This window comes from Glycine soja, chromosome 7 (assembly GCF_004193775.1).
Source record: "Glycine soja cultivar W05 chromosome 7, ASM419377v2, whole genome shotgun sequence".
Lineage (NCBI taxonomy): Eukaryota > Viridiplantae > Streptophyta > Magnoliopsida > Fabales > Fabaceae > Glycine > Glycine soja.
Genome location: NC_041008.1, coordinates 46121484 through 46138815, shown reverse-complemented (window position 1 = coordinate 46138815; position 17332 = coordinate 46121484). Strand labels below are relative to the sequence as shown.

General features: G+C 32.0%; 3 protein-coding genes across 3 annotated transcripts; 2 read left to right on the top strand and 1 right to left on the bottom strand.

Annotated features, from left to right (window-relative positions):
• Positions 1-467: 467 nt before the first annotated feature.
• Positions 468-4247, bottom strand: LOC114420217. Its single transcript, XM_028386105.1, has 6 exons — positions 3703-4247; positions 2629-2740; positions 2324-2495; positions 1827-2011; positions 1289-1448; positions 468-815 (listed from the first exon to the last, which is right to left on the bottom strand). The coding sequence occupies exons 1-5, from the start codon at positions 4095-4097 to the stop codon at positions 1314-1316; spliced, it is 999 nt and encodes a 332-aa protein (XP_028241906.1). The 5' UTR covers positions 4098-4247; the 3' UTR covers positions 468-815; positions 1289-1313.
• A 4116-nt stretch (positions 4248-8363) lies between these two features.
• Positions 8364-11292, top strand: LOC114420216. Its single transcript, XM_028386104.1, has 3 exons — positions 8364-8575; positions 10427-10648; positions 10754-11292. The coding sequence occupies exons 1-3, from the start codon at positions 8417-8419 to the stop codon at positions 10973-10975; spliced, it is 603 nt and encodes a 200-aa protein (XP_028241905.1). The 5' UTR covers positions 8364-8416; the 3' UTR covers positions 10976-11292.
• Positions 11293-14139: 2847 nt separating this feature from the next.
• On the top strand, positions 14140-17200 carry LOC114420215 (rho GDP-dissociation inhibitor 1-like). The gene is made up of 5 exons (XM_028386103.1): positions 14140-14737; positions 14969-15035; positions 15581-15799; positions 16128-16252; positions 16964-17200. The coding sequence occupies exons 1-5, from the start codon at positions 14471-14473 to the stop codon at positions 17033-17035; spliced, it is 750 nt and encodes a 249-aa protein (XP_028241904.1). The 5' UTR covers positions 14140-14470; the 3' UTR covers positions 17036-17200.
• The last annotated feature ends 132 nt before the right edge of the window (positions 17201-17332 follow it).

The window sequence follows — 17332 nt, the reverse complement described above, 5'->3', positions numbered from 1 at the left end:
ATGTCCAAACCAAAAATCAAATCTTAAACATTGATTAAAGATTTAAGTGTCAAAATACTTGTCTTAACAACATAATAAAATCCAAGCACTATCTCACCTTATTAGATGGAAAGAATTGAATCAAGAATAACTTCTATACTTGTAATTCTGGGGTAAAGAATTGATCTTTAAAATATGGAAATCCACAACAAACCCCACTGATAGTCGTAATTTTGAATCTTCAAATCGAAATGTTCTGTTGCGTTTCCACATTCCACAGCTGTTTCAAAAACATCACTTGATAAACTCTAATTATATGCTAATCATTTACTTCTCCCTGTAGTATAAACTAGCTCAATGGCATTCCAATTATGAAAATAATAAATATAGAGAGAAGACTTAAAATATAAGTTCATACATTACAAACTTCAGATTAGCTGCAATTCTGCAAACTACTCATGTATGTACCCAAGAGATTTTTCACAAAATTTGGTAAAACAAGGTGAGCAGTTTAGAGTAGCTGGTGTATCTCAATGTACAAAAGTTTCAGAAATTCGAGTTCAGATTCCTTCAGTCAGTTGAGGTTAGACATTTAGAACTGATAAAAATAAAATGCACGAGTAACCTCAAGGGCAAATCTTAAATACAATATACTTCTCGCCTAGCTCAAGGTATACATTCTCATTCTAAACAACGAACCTAATAACTGTCAGACAACATACAGTTTACACATATCAGTGAACAAAAAGATAAATGAAGTTACATGAATAAGTAAAAAGTTCCTATACGATCTAGCGAGCAGAAACATATAACCAGCATTCCGGGCTGACCATGCCCTGCATCATAATAAAAGAAAAATTGAAGAACTATTTATTAGTCAAATTTCATGTGCAGGCCATAACAGGAGACTCGTTAAAAAGTACAATGAAAGAAAATAACTCGTGAATATTAACTATGGAGTGGTAACAGAGAACACGGAGCCCTGGAAAGGAAAATGAAGCAGGGAAACATACATAGCTATATTGCAAAAGTGGGGAACACAGTTTCAAACATAAAAAAATAAGTAGGGACATAAAGAGGATTTAGTGATCAAGCTAATATAGAAATGGTTGGACTCTTGAATAATAGAAGAAACATTCAAGTTTCAAGTTATTCAGTATTGTATAAAGAAAAAACATATAATTTGAAAGGGGAGATTCATTTCCACCATGACAAGATTATTGACAAAATGCTTTAGAAGAAAAAAGTAAAAACAATCTCATGTGGACAATAGTCAATAGATGAACATAAGATGAAAGAAAAAGTTAACCTTATATGGCAACAATTGATCAGCACTAACAGGTGTCAGACTGTTTAAATAGATGATGGCGTGCTAACATCTCTGGTATTCCTAAAGCAGAAATGCTTTCACATCCAAGTAGCTCTTGAAGCTTTGCATCACATAATATCACCATTGCATTTAAAGGATCCTACAAATAACATGCAGCAATTGTAGATCAAATAATTTATGGATGCCATGAAAATATCAATGAAAAGAACTTCCTTAATGAGAAGGGCAAATATTCCCTAATCTTTGTCCATTACTCAAAAGAAAAAGATAACAGCTATAAAGGTAATTTTGAAACAAATATCATAGAATATAAGATTTTTCTTTAATTTCTTTGTTTTTGGCTTTCAATCATGATTTGATTTCAAGAATGTTTAATTGTTTGCACAACTGTTTAAACTCCACGAGAAAAAACCATGATCTTCTTAATACTTGGTTAAGTGTTGGAACTGTGAACTGAAGGTTGGAGCATGTTTGAGTATGTGGGTGCACAAGACATAGTGGACATATGGCTACACACCTCCAAATGGTGAAGCTTGATGTACTCCCAAACAAGTCTTATGGCTTCAGCTTGTTGCATCTCTCTTCCCTCAGTGCCCAAAAATTTAGCAAGTGCTTCAGATATTACCACAGTAGATGAAGCAGGTTCAGCACTTTCAATTTTAATTTCAGCATCCAGCTTCACTCGTTTAGCCTGTGACTCCTCTGGAGTGACAAAATTGAAAACTATCAAGATTAAAGAACCAATGAAATCCCAGGTAGAAAAAATGGTAACACAGCATCCTCATTTATGTGGCCTTTGGATAAACTTCTCAATAAGAAAGTAAATGGAATTTTTTTTCCATGTTAAAATAAACTTAGACAATTTAAATAAGAAAACTTTTATCAAAGTTGAAGTACATAAGTTATTTTTAATTTATGGGAGAATCTTAATTTATTTTACCTTCTTATTTTATTTTCCTATAAATACTTATTGAGAAGTTTATCCAAACAGAGCATTGGGTATTTACTACTTACTTGTAGGTCCAAGTGGGATAATGTGTTTAGCTAGCAACTGATTCATCTTGAACATGTCGGTGCAGTCTGTCTCAAATACCAAACGCAGTGCATCATCACAAATTATCTTTCTTTTGTTACCAGGATCTTGGAGGTTGTTTTTCTTTATGTATGCCCACAGCTGCCTCACAATCTGAATTGAGCATATAAAAGTGTTCCAAAAGAATTTGTTTCTTAATCAGTGGTTCATTTCAGAAAAATGAAAATTCATGCTTTTACAATGAAATTAAGAGAGGATCTAAGTTAGTTAGGGAAAATAAAACTACCTCAGTTCTTGGCATTGCCGGCTCACCAACAACTGCCTGAAGTTCAGGAGAAACACCACAAACTTTGTTTAGACCACCAGCGCCACCTCTTCTTTTGGCTCCAGTTTGAACACTGGTAAATCATTCATAAAAAATACCAACACACCATCTCATACGTTAATTCCATAACGTCACTCTTATTAGAATTAGAATAGAGACAGATTGGAGAAAAAATCATGCATATTCAAAGCTAATCAGAAGATGACATCTGGCACAGATATTGAACCTCTGCCTTCAAATTAATTTAATATCCAATACTGTAGAAATATGCTAGAAGCATAGAATCTATTGTGTGCATTACATCTCAAGAGTGAAGAAAGTCACAATATAACATGGGCTAGCAAAACGCTAATTATGTTCATGTACATATGAAAAATGTATAAATATAAGCTGTTTTTGAACAGTATATTAAAACAATGCATTTTAAATTTTGAAAAACGACAAATAACATTAAGCAAACAATATTGCCGCACGTCCTGGTCAATGGAATGGGAATAAATACACAAATAGGGGCAGGAGAAGGCTAGCAAACAAGAAGACTACAAGAGGACAATAGTTTTAAAGAAAGATATTTGGGAACCGGGGGTATTCTCTTCCAATAAATAAAATTATTATTATTATTATAGTGTAATAAAATCATCAAACGAAAAATGACATGAACAAATTTACAACTATTTTTACAAAAAAAAAGAAGTTAAAGCTATGAAATTTCAACGAGAAAATAGAAAAAAAAAACTACGGTTTCCAATAATAATAAAAATGATAATAACAACAACAACCAACCAAGCCTTGAGAGTTTCCAGAAATGGAACCGTACTCGAACTACACACAATAGAAGATCAACCCAAGATTGTAACGGTACTTTGGACGAAAGCGAAAGCGGACAACTCTAACCCTAAACTAAATCGAAACAAACAAAAAACATCGGAGCTAAGATCTCAATTAATTAACGGGACAACGACAAACGCCACGAAGACTCACCCACCCAGTTAAGAACTTGAAGAGCAAAATAAAAGGACATACGAAAAATCGCACCTTTCTTTGGGCACTTGAGGAGGGGCAACAGTGTGAGCATTTTGAGGAGGAAAGGTCTCAACTTTGCACGGTGGAGGAGCGCGGGGGTGCTGCTGGAAGTTGATCTCGTCATGGAGGGCAAAATGGGAAGGAAAGTGGGTGGTCGGAAAGTGCGGTTGGGGGTGAGGGGCAAAATAGTCTTTGTGAAGTGGAGGAGGGTGAGGAACAAATGCCTGTGGCTGTGACCGGAGAAGATGGTCGATCTGGTCTCTGATGAAACTGGCCTTGTGAGAGAGGTCTAACCCTAGTTTGGCCTCCAGCTGCTGAACGACACCGTTAACCGTAGTTATGGAGTTTGGGTCAGAGTGACGCAGTAGAGACTCCACCCCTTTCGCTATATCCTGGTCCGTCACCATTCTCCTTCTTCTTCTCTCTTCACCACCTTCATATACCAACAGAAAAAACGGCTGCTTATACCTTCTCTCTTCTTCTTCTGTCTCTATCTTTGAGTTTCTCTCTCTTTATAACACCGAAATCACAAAAATGCCCTTTGTTCCGATTTCGAAATGTTGGAAATGACAACTGTGTTGTGTCGTGAGGTTATTAATGTGTAAAAGTGTAATTTCGTGGGAGTGGATAAGAGGGAGTAGTGGTTGAGGGGTAGAAACGTAAAAAAAGTTGCGGTGGGAAGGAAGGGGCTTGCTTCTTTTTGACGTTAAAAATGAATGAAATGTGCAAGACAAATTGACTACGGTATTTACGAGTAGAGTCGTGAATACAAATTGATTAAATCGATTCAAATAGTTTCAATTGAATTATTTATCTATTTAGATTAAAATTGAACCGATTAAAATTATTTATGTATGAATTATGTTATAGATTTAAATTTATAGATCCAATCAAAATTGAATCGAATTGATCAAAACTTATTAAAAAAATTTAAGTTATCGAATTTGGCTTTAAATACTAATATTAAGACTTCAAATATTGGAACGGCATGTGTTGAGACTATTAATGTTGAAATTTTTTAAAATATTACTTTAAGATACATTGTTATTTGTTTCACCTTTTTTATATTTATTTTTTTTGCCATGTTTATAATATTAATATATCATATATTGTTCATTTATTTTAACAAATCTAGTTGCAATAAATCTGGTTATAATTATTATAATAAATTAATTTGTAAGAAATAGTTGTGATTTAGACTATTATTATAGTAAGTCTAGTTGAAGGATATTTTATTTTAATTTGTATTATTATATTTTATAATAGTGTGTTGATGATGTTAAATGAATCAATTTTATTACTTTGAAATATTTGATAATGTTGTGGCAATTGTATTGGATATTTGGATGAATCATATATAAAATAATAGTTCTAAGAAAGAAAAAAATCAAATTTAAATAGATAATCTATTGATCTAAATCGAACAAAATCGTTAATGAATGAGTTACATTAAGTTAGGTTGAGTTTCAAAAAAAATTTATAAAACCAATCAAATCTAATTAAATTAAATCTTAAATTTTACCAAAAACAACCCGAAACAACCACAAACACCATAGACAAATGGATAAAGTGGAAACCGTCTCCATCTCTTTAGACTTTTGGCAACGAGGAATGAGGTAAAACGGAAGCAATGTGGAAGTACAAAAATGCCATTTATCTTCTTAAACAGAAGATCGTGAGTGTGGGGTACAGAAAAGTTTTGAAAATACTAGTATGGTGGGATCTGTACGGGAAATCCATCGGTTTCAGTGGTTAGGGATTAGGGGAGTTTGGTCAACTAATTAAGATTGTGTAATTGGTGGGGCTTCATCTACTACTCAGCTAACACAGTCAACGTACAAGAATGGAGAATTTCACCCCTAGTCCTAGGCAACAACCATGGTCCATGCCCCACTTTAACCATGTTTTAAGATAGCGAAATATAGAAATCTAACCTCTTTCTCTTTGTTTCGTTTTTAATAATTCGGATACGTGTCTCAATGCATGAATTTACTACACTGTTTGACAGGTTTTCACGCAAAGATATTATAGATCGGGGCAAATTAGACGTTACCAAACTCGGTGTTCATTGGTAAAAATACCTTTTTAGGATATGTTGTGTTTGTTTTACTTGATTTACTGCGCGCGTGTTTGGATTGATGGTCCCGTATATACGTTCACGCAAAGAGAAAAAAATAAACTAAATATATTAAAAGAACGAGGCTATAAACTGTTAAATCTTAAGTACATGCAAATCTACGTAAAAACTAAAAATAGTCATCACAAAATCTCATATAGATCTCAATATACTTAACTGTATACAAATAGCAAGAGTAAGGAAAGGTACCTGTGCTGATATTTCTATATTCTTGTCTTCAAGTAGAGATGCTTTATTTTACATAAATACACTGTTAGGGCGAGACACCAAATATATTCGAAAATCAAACCTGTTCGTGCGAAACATATCAATAAAAATTAGATTTTAATGATATAAAACACTTTTACACTGGCTAATTATAATTCATCATTAATATAAATTTTATCATTAAAGTCAATAAATTTATCATATATAATGAATTATGATTAGATAATTATGTAAACCTTCACTATATAATTATTTTTGTCTAAAAAAATATATTTTATGGAGTTAAGTTTAAATTAAAACTTAAAAAAAATTCTTTAATGTATTTTTTATATTTTAAGTCGTATAAATAATTAGGAAAGGAAATAAATTGAGTTAAGTTAGACTTCATGAACTTAATTTTTATAGATTATGTCTGTCTTGTTTAGGCGGAAGTATTAAAAAGGGTATTTTTTTTTTTAATTTATCAAATGGGGATAAATTTTGAATTATTTTACAAATAAAAATAAGTCATAGGATGGTTCAAGATACTTGATAATGAAATTGTAAAAAACTTGATAATTTTGATTTTTTTTAAATTTTTACTTGAAGTCATAAAATAATTAACGACTTCAAAGTCACTTAATTTTTTTAATTAATTATTTGAAGTCGTAAAAGATTATATGACTTCAAAGTCGTTTAAATTTTTTATTTTAAAATTAATTTTTAAACTTAAATTAGTTTTAATTTATAGTTTTATTTAATATTTTATACATTTTTGTATATTATTTTATTTATTATATTTTCTATATTTTTTATATTTAATATTTTTATATTTTTTTATTAATGTTAAAGATTATTATTTATTTTGTAAATTAGAAAAATAAAGTAAACATAAGACTTGAATTTAAATAAAAAAAATAAAAAGTACTACCCAGGAGACCGAGGCAAGTGACTTTGAAGTTGTGAGGCTGAGACAAAAATAAAATATTAAATAAAATTATAAATTAAAACTAATATCAAGTCTAAAAATTAATTTAAAAATAATTATTTTTATGACTTTGAAGTGATATAATCTTTTATGACTTCAAATAATTAATTTTAAAAAATAAACGACCTGAAATATTAATTATTTTATGACTTCAACTAAAAAAATTAAAAAAGTCATTCACTTTTTACAATTTGAGTGAAAAGAAAATTAAGTCATCCATCTTTTTATGACTTTATTATCAGAAGTCCTAAATAATCCTATTTAAATATTAATTTTAAAATTTTCCCCATTTAGTAAATTTTAAAAAATTATTGCCTTTTGATACTTTTGCCGTCTTGTTTATTTTAACATAAACATTTTTTGCAACTTAATAGACACAATTGTTTAAAAGTTTTGACTTAGTACCACAAGAAAAGTTTTGACTTGATCTTAAAGCATATTTTGAAATTTTGTTTTGCAATAAGTATTTTTAAATACCTTTTTTTATGGAAAAGTCTTTTTAAACAGATTAAGAAATATATATTTCTAAATAAGTTAATAGGATTACATTTATATATAGATTAGCGATCTTAATTCCTGTAATAAGCTAAAAATTATATAAACAAAAAATATTAAGATAAAATGCTTTTTGTCTAAAAAATACATAAACAAAGACATTGACGAACTTAGTCTCCTATTAAAATTATATATAATATATGATTTTTAATTTATATACTAATTAAACAAATACTTTTGTCTAATAGTAATTTTATTGTTGGCGTGTAGGAGTGGGAGTTCAAACTCCACCACCAATATTATGGCAATTTCTTCTCCAATTTTGGAATGCTAAATAAGTCGCCACATTATTGCCATGTTAGCATCTTATTACCAGATTAGCGAATGTGTTGAATTATCACGTAGGACATTATGTCAACAAAATTATAAAAAGCTAAGGAATCTAATTTACAGAATTAAAATTTAGAAAATCAATAATATAATTAATCGTAAAAGAAATTTTAAATAGAAGCGATAAAATTGTAAAAGTGAAATATCATGATTTACAAAATAAAAAGGTCTAATCCATACGATAAAAGATAGGAAAATAAATATATTTAAAGCGTACAGTAAATATTTGTACCTTTGATTTAGATGTGTATTAAAAAAAATATATAGAAATTCACGGATGAACCACCAGGTTTTTAATTTGTTTTAAAGTAAGAAGTAAGTTAAAAAAAAAAAAAGGATAAATCTGTAAGTTAATTTTAAAATCTTATTTTTCATTATATTAAATTGTCACATGTTTAAAATCTGATCCATCAAGTAGAGTAATTAGTTAAAATGATGTTATATTATTTAAGGATCTAAAAAATAAGCATAAAGGATTGAATTAATTTAGGGTAGAAAGGATAATGGTGAAGTGACATAGAGAGGGAAGGATGGCAGTGGCAGAGATTCTAAACCTTGGAGGCCCGCCAAGCTTAAGTGGGAGGAAACTGCCGCCATGCCGTTCGAATTCCCAAAACTGGACTTGTTTGCAGCACAAGCTCAAGTGCAACGGCAGATTCCTTTGCCTTTTCTCCGACAACAGAAAGGAGGTAATTCTCTTTCTCGCCATTCCAATTTTAATCCTTCTACTGTTTGATTTTCCTTATCCTTGCGTCTATGCCTATGCACCTTTCCATCAACTCCCTTTATCAAATAAGCTGCTTTTGTTGTAGAACTTCCTAGCATAAATCCAAATTCACTCCCTAGTTCTTATGTATGGCTACACTGATCTAACATCACATTTCTTAATGAGCTAAATGGTACATTCTTCTCCGACACATTTCCAAACTTCAATAGGAATACTATTCGGACCAATAACTTTACCATTATCCATCATTGCAAGGACTTCTTTTACTTCTCAAATTCTATGATAATAAGTTCAATTTTGTTCCACCCTCTTGAATTTTTAATTCTTCCATATTACAAGTCAATCCTTGCTCATCATTGGAAAATCTTAGAATTTGGACTTATGACCTCAAAAATCGACTTGTAAAGTGAAGATTGCCCAAACTTTATAAGCTCTATTTTAGTCATATCTCTAGTTGATATGGGCCAAAACATCACTTGAGGCGGGCAATTAAGGCAATACGACTTTCCAACACATCTCCTCATGCCTAGGGATATCATCCTGGAGAGTGGCAAATGCAGGTGGCTCGTGGCCAACAATGGATCTGGAACAGAGTTTGATACCATCCTAGAATTTGGACTTAGTAGGGTCTAACTCAACCCTAAAAATTAGCTTGTAATGTGAGAATTGCCCAAGCTTTATAAGCTCTATTTAAATCATATCTCTAGTTGATGTGAGATTTAACACCACCCTTGAGGCTACGATTAAGGGAAGCCCAAAGAAGTCACAATTAAGGTGACTTTCAAATAGAAAACTTATATAAATAGGTTTCCCATCTCTATTTGATATCTTGAGGGGGAGTGTTGAAAGTCAGGATAGAATATTCTGCATTTACTGTATAGCAGTTTATTGGCAAGAAATCTCTGATTTAGAGGAAACAATATATCCTTTAATTATTTGTATTTAATATAACAAACACACTGTTTCTGCAAATATGCTCTCTCTCTCTATTCACTTGATGACTCCTAATCGTGATAGATGCTTCTTCAAACTGTGCCTCTGTGGATGTTGGATCTTCATCCACTGTCTCAGTCTCTCTTGTCATTTTCAGCCATGGAATCATTGCTCTCTCCGTGAGAGAGCTTTGATACCATATCAAATTTTGGATGGGGATGCAAAGTTGGCAAGGTCAAAGATCACAGATCTCAAAGAATAACAGAGGAGTTCCATAGAAGTAACTCTTTGTATTGAATGAATAAAAAATGCTGATATAAGAAGGACTTACAACTTACAAGTATTTATAAGAATGCAATGGAAGCTAAACTAAACTATAGCAAAATGATGCATGCAGGTAGAACTAATTGACTGATCTCTTAATTGAATGATTTGAGCATATGCAAATTAATTTCTATTACTTGTCACATGACTATTAGATGTCAAGGCGATCCCATAATGCAATGCTGTGTTTCAATTCCTTTTCCTTTAGGTAACATTTAGAAGATGCCTTTGTTTATAGAACTGGTTTGGTTTGTTATTTAGCGTAAATATTCTGCTGCCTTCATCATGTTGTGCAAGTACAGTTTTCATGAAAATTATAAAAATTGAATTATACTCTCTTGTTTGTGAAAGAGAATGATTGATGTTTTCACTATCAGTTTATGCTGATATAATTATAAAATTTTGGCCTCATGATTGGTTTCCATGGAAATAGTTTATCACTAAAATAAGTAAAATCTATTTTGAATCATGAGATGATGGACTTTGTATAGTTCTTGATGCCTCACAAAGCTGGTGTGAAGGGGACTAAAAATCTGAAAGTGAATTTGAATTGTAGGAACAAGCCAGAAAAGCATTAGAAGGTGCACTAAGTGGGAAGAAAAATGAATTTGACAAATGGGACAAGGAAATTAAAAGAAGAGAAGAGCTGGGAGGTGGAGGTGACACTGGTGGAGGTGGTTGGTTTGGGTGGGGTAGATGGTTTGGCTGGTCTAATGATGATAATTTTTGGCAAGAAGCAAAACAAGCTATTCTTACTATACTTGGTCTCGTTGTAGTAGTAAGAACTTTCCTGATTCCTCTTTTGACTTACTAATAGTCATGAATTAATAATAAGTACCATGCAATGAGAATTATATTTTTCCTTCCCTCTCTGTATTTTCAGTATCTCCTAATTGCAAAAGGCGATATGCTCCTTGCTGTCATCTTCAATCCATTGCTATATGCACTTCGGGGAGTGAGAAATGGATTTGGTTTCATTTCATCAAAAGTCTTGAAAAATACTTCTACCAGCAATCAGCCTGATTTTGATGGACTTTCAAAGAAGAAAGCTTATCAGCATACTTCTGCCAAGGAGAATGTTGTAAGAAAATGGGGTAGTGACTAGTGAGTAAATCGTCATGTAAAGGTTTGGCATTACCCCTTTGATGCAGACTGCTATTTATATTACCCCTCTTAATTTGTTCAAAATCACCTTTGCTCCATGCAAATCTTAGTGCAGGGGATTTTTGTTGTAACTCAAAGTTTGTTTATTTCCATCACACCTGAACAATGGTTAATTTTTGTTTCGTCTTTTGTTATCCTGAGATGATAGTTAAGATTACAAAATGCTCCTTTACAAGCCTGTAATTGATAAGGAAAATTTGTTTATGTGAAACTGGGTTTTAACTTTCAACTGTGGTTACTTCTAAACTTTATTATCAACTGCCTCTTGATTGGTTTCACCTTGTTGTTTTGTCATATTTTATAAAAATGTCATGTAAGTACAAGATCAGGTACCGAAACAAATATTCTCATTGGCTTGAGCTTGAATACTAGTTTAGTGTACAAACAACCGAAAAATGCTCCCCAAAAGATGCCTGGTGCATCTTGAGTTCTCTGTAAACCTGCAAGGTCTTTATTATTATTATTGTTGTTGTTGTTCTTGATTATCAGGAATACAATCCTTACATGGTATGGCCTGTCATTGAATTATTTGCTCATTTCATTTTCATCTGAGCTGTGTCTCATAATTTAAACACTTAAGACCACCCTCTGCCTTTGTGGTTTAAGGCTGTTTCTATAACAGGGATATATATACCAAATCTTGCAGGATTGGGTTGGGTATTTGCATTAAATTAAATAGAAATTATGTAAACCCACACTAACCGCACTAATTTAGCCGGCTTAAAATTGAGATTTGAGATTTGAATGTTTTGGGGCATATCAGTGGCACGAGCTTTCAGATTTTTTAGCTGTTGTACTTGTATTGAAGGTCGATAAATTAATTTTGTTTTGTTGTTGCCGTGAACCAATTCTCTCGTATGCTTAAGTTGGCAAGGAAAGAAACAGAACGATTTTATACTTCGTAACACCCCTCTAACATGCTATTTTTTCTCACATGATCGTAGATACTCTAATATCGTGTCATGAACGAATTTTAACAAAGTTTTAAGTTACTACAGGTGCTTTAAAAAAAAAAGTTAGTCATAGGTAAAATTATATGAATAGTTTTATACTTTTATCTTTTAAGACTGTTGATGCTAGAATTAATTGTCTGCATCATAGTATCTATTACTTTCATAATTTTATCTCATGTATATTGTATAATAGTGTATCCGCACGTCATATATTTAGGCATGTAAATATGCTGGCCGATTCTGAAGTCGTGAACGAAACCACCTCTCCAATATCTGACCAGTTAGGCTGCAGAAGACTTTTCACTGTTATGACCAGCCAGATTGGCAAATAGAATGTTTTTTTTTGTTAGATATTTTTATTAAAACATATTGACCCCAAAAATGCTCTAGTAATTAATGTAATAAACTTGAAAGCAATTTGTCTACGGTCGCATTAAATCCTAGAATACCAAAATACTTAATGAACAGTTGAGATCGTATTTGATTTTCTCATAATTTTCAACTGTTGATTTTCTAATCATAATTTTAAAGTGTATCTGCATACTTTAGTGAGGAGCCGACTTTAAATAATTTCAACCTCAAAATTTGGAGCAAACCAATGATTTTAAGATTATAGAAAGAAAAATTCAGAGCCGGATTGTAGCTAACCAACTCTCACACTAGGTAGCTGAACGTCAACAAGCTCCCGAACAGCATGATACTCATTAAGGTGAGAAATTCTACTTATCAGAAAAGTGAGAAGAGAGGCAAGTAATACTTAATTGATGTTGTCACACATCATTGAACTCAAAAACAAAGGAACACTAACAAAGCAACTCATTATATTTGATTAAAATTTGATACATAGTAAAAGATATATTGACGATAGGTAAATACTCTATATACTAATATTATTCTTAGGATCTTGTTTATAGTATCTTTAGGATATTAATTAAGGAACCGAAAGAAAAAAATATTTATTATGAACATTATAGAAGAATGTAAAAAAAATTATAAATAACACAATTTTACGATATTTTATTTTAGTTCCTTAACATTAAGGACATTGTTTAGTATTTTTCTTATTCTTAACAGTACTTTCTAACTAATCAGAATAAGTTTCATTGTATTTGGATGTTCGTCCCAAAAGATTAGATACACCACATGATACATGGAAGCAAGAATATGTAGCTTCTACCTTCCCCCCTTAATATTTAACGTGAAAATCAGCGTGAATGTGTGTAACTAACACATTTCCAGACGCGCTTAGGCACTTGGTTTGTCTTATCGGTTTTAGGAGAAAAAGTGACCACGACCACCTATTAATTTGTGGGAAGATTGTGAAATGAACGTGCTTTCCTCGTTATTTTTTCGACGAACGTGATAGACTTGATTTTTAGATGTTCATGTTCCGGAATCTCAATAACGTAGTTCAATAATTTCTAGGACAGTTAAGTAAATCTGTTCAAAATTAATTATTGATTTTTTTTATTCCTTAAAATAGTTGGCAATACATTGTTTAATTTTTGTTTCAGCAAAATGTACGTGAGACCGCAAGGAATCATCTGAAATGATGAGAATAGCTTGCATTTAAAATGTTTTGGTTCCACCCGAATATAATGACTGTTATGTGTGTTATATTTTTAAAAAAATTGTACATATTTCAAAAAATTATTATGGACCTAAAATCTAGGGGTTCAGTTTTTGGTTGGAAGAAACTTCATCATGAAGATGAAAAAACTAGCGTGGCAACATGCACTAACTGATATATTTGGTGGGGGAAATAAAAAGAGTTTTTTTTTGTTTTTTTTTTTAACATTCTAAGACCCATCAATATTTAAAAGTCACGCTAAATATTTATATTTTATTCACAAAATTTAAAGTTGAAACTCTTTAAATGAAACCAAACTTTTCAATTAGTTCTTACACCACGGTAGGCGTGGGATGTATATATATAATATTGAATTTTTTGTTTAGGTAACCAGCTTATGGTTTATTGTCAGATTTTAACGTTTTTCTTGATAGTAATGGTATTACCCATAAAAAGGACTGAAGGAGTCAAACTGCATGTTTAGTTCCACCCAACTCAAACCTCAATCTTTTTAATTGTTTTAATTAGGTCAAGACTATCAATTTTTTTTATCGTTTGTTTTATATATATATCTTGGGTTTAAATGTTAGTATATTTTAAAATTTATTTGCAGTTAGTGCTACAAGAGTGAGCTTCACGATGACGAGGAGTCTCTCCCATATTTGTCGTTGAATATTTGTGAATTGCGGATCACCACACGACCATTTCCTTCTCGCTTTGTTGCCTTCTTGGCATCTTTTCTTGCTACAATCATTTTTTCAATCAACCTTCTCTTCCTCAACGCACTTCAATTCTTCCTTTTTCGCGTACGTTGGAGTCTTGGAGCGAACCTTCAATTCAATTCTTCCTAGCGGGTTTTCTAACTAGGTGGTGGTTCTTGTTAAAAGCTGCCATCTGGGTTCTGCTACCGTTGATGTCTTTGGACATTGGGGTGGTCTCCAATTGCAAAAGCATGGGTTTTGATGACGACAAAGGCAAAGACGTTCCTGAAACGCAGCACGCGGCCGGGAAAACGGTTCATGCTCATGATGATGAAAGTGGCGATGAACGAGGCACGAGTCTCAGTAGACACATGAGTGAAGGCTCCATTGCTGTCACCGAGGATGAAGATGAGGACGTGGAGAGGAGGATTGACTTGGGTCCCCAGTGCACCTTGAAAGAACAGCTTGAAAAGGATAAGGTTTAATTTACTCTTTTATTCCCATTTATTCTGAAAGATCTATATATGTTATGGTTTATTCTTCAGATGCAATTCTATACATTTTTTCTTTAGAGTTTTATCTCGATAATTTGATTAATAAAGATTGGCATTAAAAGTCAACATACGTTAACTCTATTTCCGATTAAGTTTTTTCCTTATTCTTCTGTGTATCATTTATGCCTATGTTGTGTTTTCTGCTTGGGATATTAGGATGATGAGAGCTTGAGGAGGTGGAAGGAACAACTTCTTGGCAGTGTTGACATGACTTCTGTTGGTGGTAATTACTTGTTCAATTGCTGCCCTTTAAAGTTAAATTGGTGATTCGGTTTCTTTTGATTTCTGTTAGTCCAGATTATCTTGATCTCAAACACGTGTCTGGTTGTAAGCTTTTCAACAGTCAAATATGATCTAAAACAGAATGTTGCTCAATTTGAATTAATTATACTGTGAAATGTGAATTGATAATAGATTAAAGAAAACATCTGTAACATCTTTAGAGACACATGAATAATTAGTTTCAATTGTTATTATTACAATAAAAAATATTTTAAACGGTTCTTTATATTTTTCTGCCCCTAATATTGCTGCGGGCTTTTCCTTTTGATTATACTGTTTTGATGAATTACTGCATGTTAAGTGATGATTTTTTTTAATTAGGTTTTTTTCTTTTGTAAGTTGTAAGTTGTTTTATTTTGAGAATAGCAACGAGCAATTATATATCCCTTTGTGGTTGCATGCTTTGTTGCTTCCCCTAATGACAATAATTTTATATATTTATCAGTTCTTGACTTAACTTTTGACTTTTTTTTGTGAATAATTAAGAATCTCTGGAGCCAGAAGTGAAGATACTGAGCCTTGCAATCAAGGCGGCTGGTAGAGAAGACATTGTTCTTCCAATACCAGAATCAGGAAATCCCAGTGGCTTATGGTTTACTTTGAAAGAAGGTAGCCGTTACAGTCTGATGTTCACTTTCCAGGTCAGCCATAATATTGTTTCAGGTCTCAAATACACCAATACTGTATGGAAAACTGGTCTCAAGGGTAAGTAGTCTCTTTCAAATCATGCCAAACAAATTATTCAATTTGAATCAACCCTCAATTTCATTCCTTAAATATTACTCTCTCGAAAATACTAGTTTTCAAGTAAAAAAAATTATATAAGTAATCTCTTAAACATTAGAAATTATGGCTCAAATCGGTTCCTGAACATTATTAGTAAAATATACCACCTTAAGAATCCAATTGATAAAAATTCAATACTTATATAAGATTATTTATATAGTTTTATTACTTTAGAAACTGAGAGTAGTACTTGAAGAACTAAATTAAGCAGACTTGTACGTATATCTCATTATGGGGCCTTGTTCAGTTGACAGCACTAAAGAGATGATTGGAACATTCAGCCCTCAGGCAGAGCCTTACACGCATGAGATGCCCGAAGAGACAACACCATCTGGGTTATTTGCTAGAGGGCAATATTCGGCTAGATCCAAGGTACGTAGTTAATATTTAATGCATGCTTCCTTAACACTAAACAACTGGTTAATATTCCTACATATTGTTTGATAAAGAGGGTTTTAAAAATGCTTTTTCGTGACTTTATTATCGGGTAAAAAAAGTGGATATAAGCCTGCAATCGTCACGAAATCCAGCACTAGTGCATTAAATAAGAAAAAACTTAGCCGATCCTAAATTCTTGTCTATGTCCAACTGTCCGTATTGATGTTGTGACTTGTTTTGGAATGAAGTGAGCACAACTTAATGTCTCTTTTGCTTCAATCATCCCACCAATAAATGTTCTAATAAATTTGTTGCCAGACTTCATGTGATTTAATTTAAGAACTTCCTGTTAAAAATTCAAATTCATTCTGTCAAAAAAAAAAAAATCAAATTCACGGGAGTGCATTTCAAATTAATTAGTCCTCTAAATTACAATATGAATGAGACATTTTAGCTTCTGTGATTTAATTTAAAAACTTCCTGTTAATTCTTAAATTTACAAAACATCACTGACTTTAGTTTTTAATTAGTACGAAAACAACAATTAAAAAATAAAGTAGAAAAAGATTAGAATGGATGGTTTTTTGTGCGAAGTTATAAGGAACTAAAGATTAAAAAGACTTTTTATATCATCTTTAGTTACAGTTTTTCTTATTTGGATTAATGCATTACTTGACCTCGTATTTTTGTGTCACGTTTTTTCAGTTTGTTGACGATGACAACAAGTTGTATTTGGAGATAAACTACACTTTTGATATTCGGAAGGACTGGCTTTAGGAGTCAACTCACCTCTCCATGAGTGATGTTTAATCCGTAGTCATTGCTATTTGAGCTGAAATCGCCTTCAATGTTTACTTGTTTCTTTCTTCATTGTTTATTTATCTCTAATCGTGTCTGAAACCAGTAATCTTAGCAATAACAAAAGGATTTAGTTTGGAGGAAGAAATTGATATTCATTTATTGGCGGATAATTTTGTCAACAACATAATCTCGCTTGCCTCTTTCTTTGGGTGCATTATTATGCTCTGTTTATTTTTCAGTCTCGCTCTTTGTAATTACTAAGCTAATAAGGAG

Excerpts from the sequence above, each read along its gene's own strand:
- LOC114420217 (XM_028386105.1), bottom strand. The coding sequence starts at position 4,097 with ATGGTGACGGACCAGGATATAGCGAAAGGGGTGGAGTCTCTACTGCGT. Across the intron at positions 2,741-3,702 it reads CCTCAAGTGCCCAAAGAAAG|TGTTCAAACTGGAGCCAAAA; the intron begins GTGCGATTTTTC and ends ATGATTTACCAG. Across the intron at positions 2,012-2,323 it reads TATCCCACTTGGACCTACAA|AGGAGTCACAGGCTAAACGA; the intron begins GTAAGTAGTAAA and ends TTGTCACTCCAG.
- LOC114420216 (XM_028386104.1), top strand. The coding sequence starts at position 8,417 with ATGGCAGTGGCAGAGATTCTAAACCTTGGAGGCCCGCCAAGCTTAAGT. Across the intron at positions 8,576-10,426 it reads TCTCCGACAACAGAAAGGAG|GAACAAGCCAGAAAAGCATT; the intron begins GTAATTCTCTTT and ends TTTGAATTGTAG. Across the intron at positions 10,649-10,753 it reads TACTTGGTCTCGTTGTAGTA|TATCTCCTAATTGCAAAAGG; the intron begins GTAAGAACTTTC and ends CTGTATTTTCAG.
- LOC114420215 (XM_028386103.1), top strand. The coding sequence starts at position 14,471 with ATGTCTTTGGACATTGGGGTGGTCTCCAATTGCAAAAGCATGGGTTTT. Across the intron at positions 15,036-15,580 it reads TGACATGACTTCTGTTGGTG|AATCTCTGGAGCCAGAAGTG; the intron begins GTAATTACTTGT and ends TGAATAATTAAG. Across the intron at positions 16,253-16,963 it reads AATATTCGGCTAGATCCAAG|TTTGTTGACGATGACAACAA; the intron begins GTACGTAGTTAA and ends ACGTTTTTTCAG.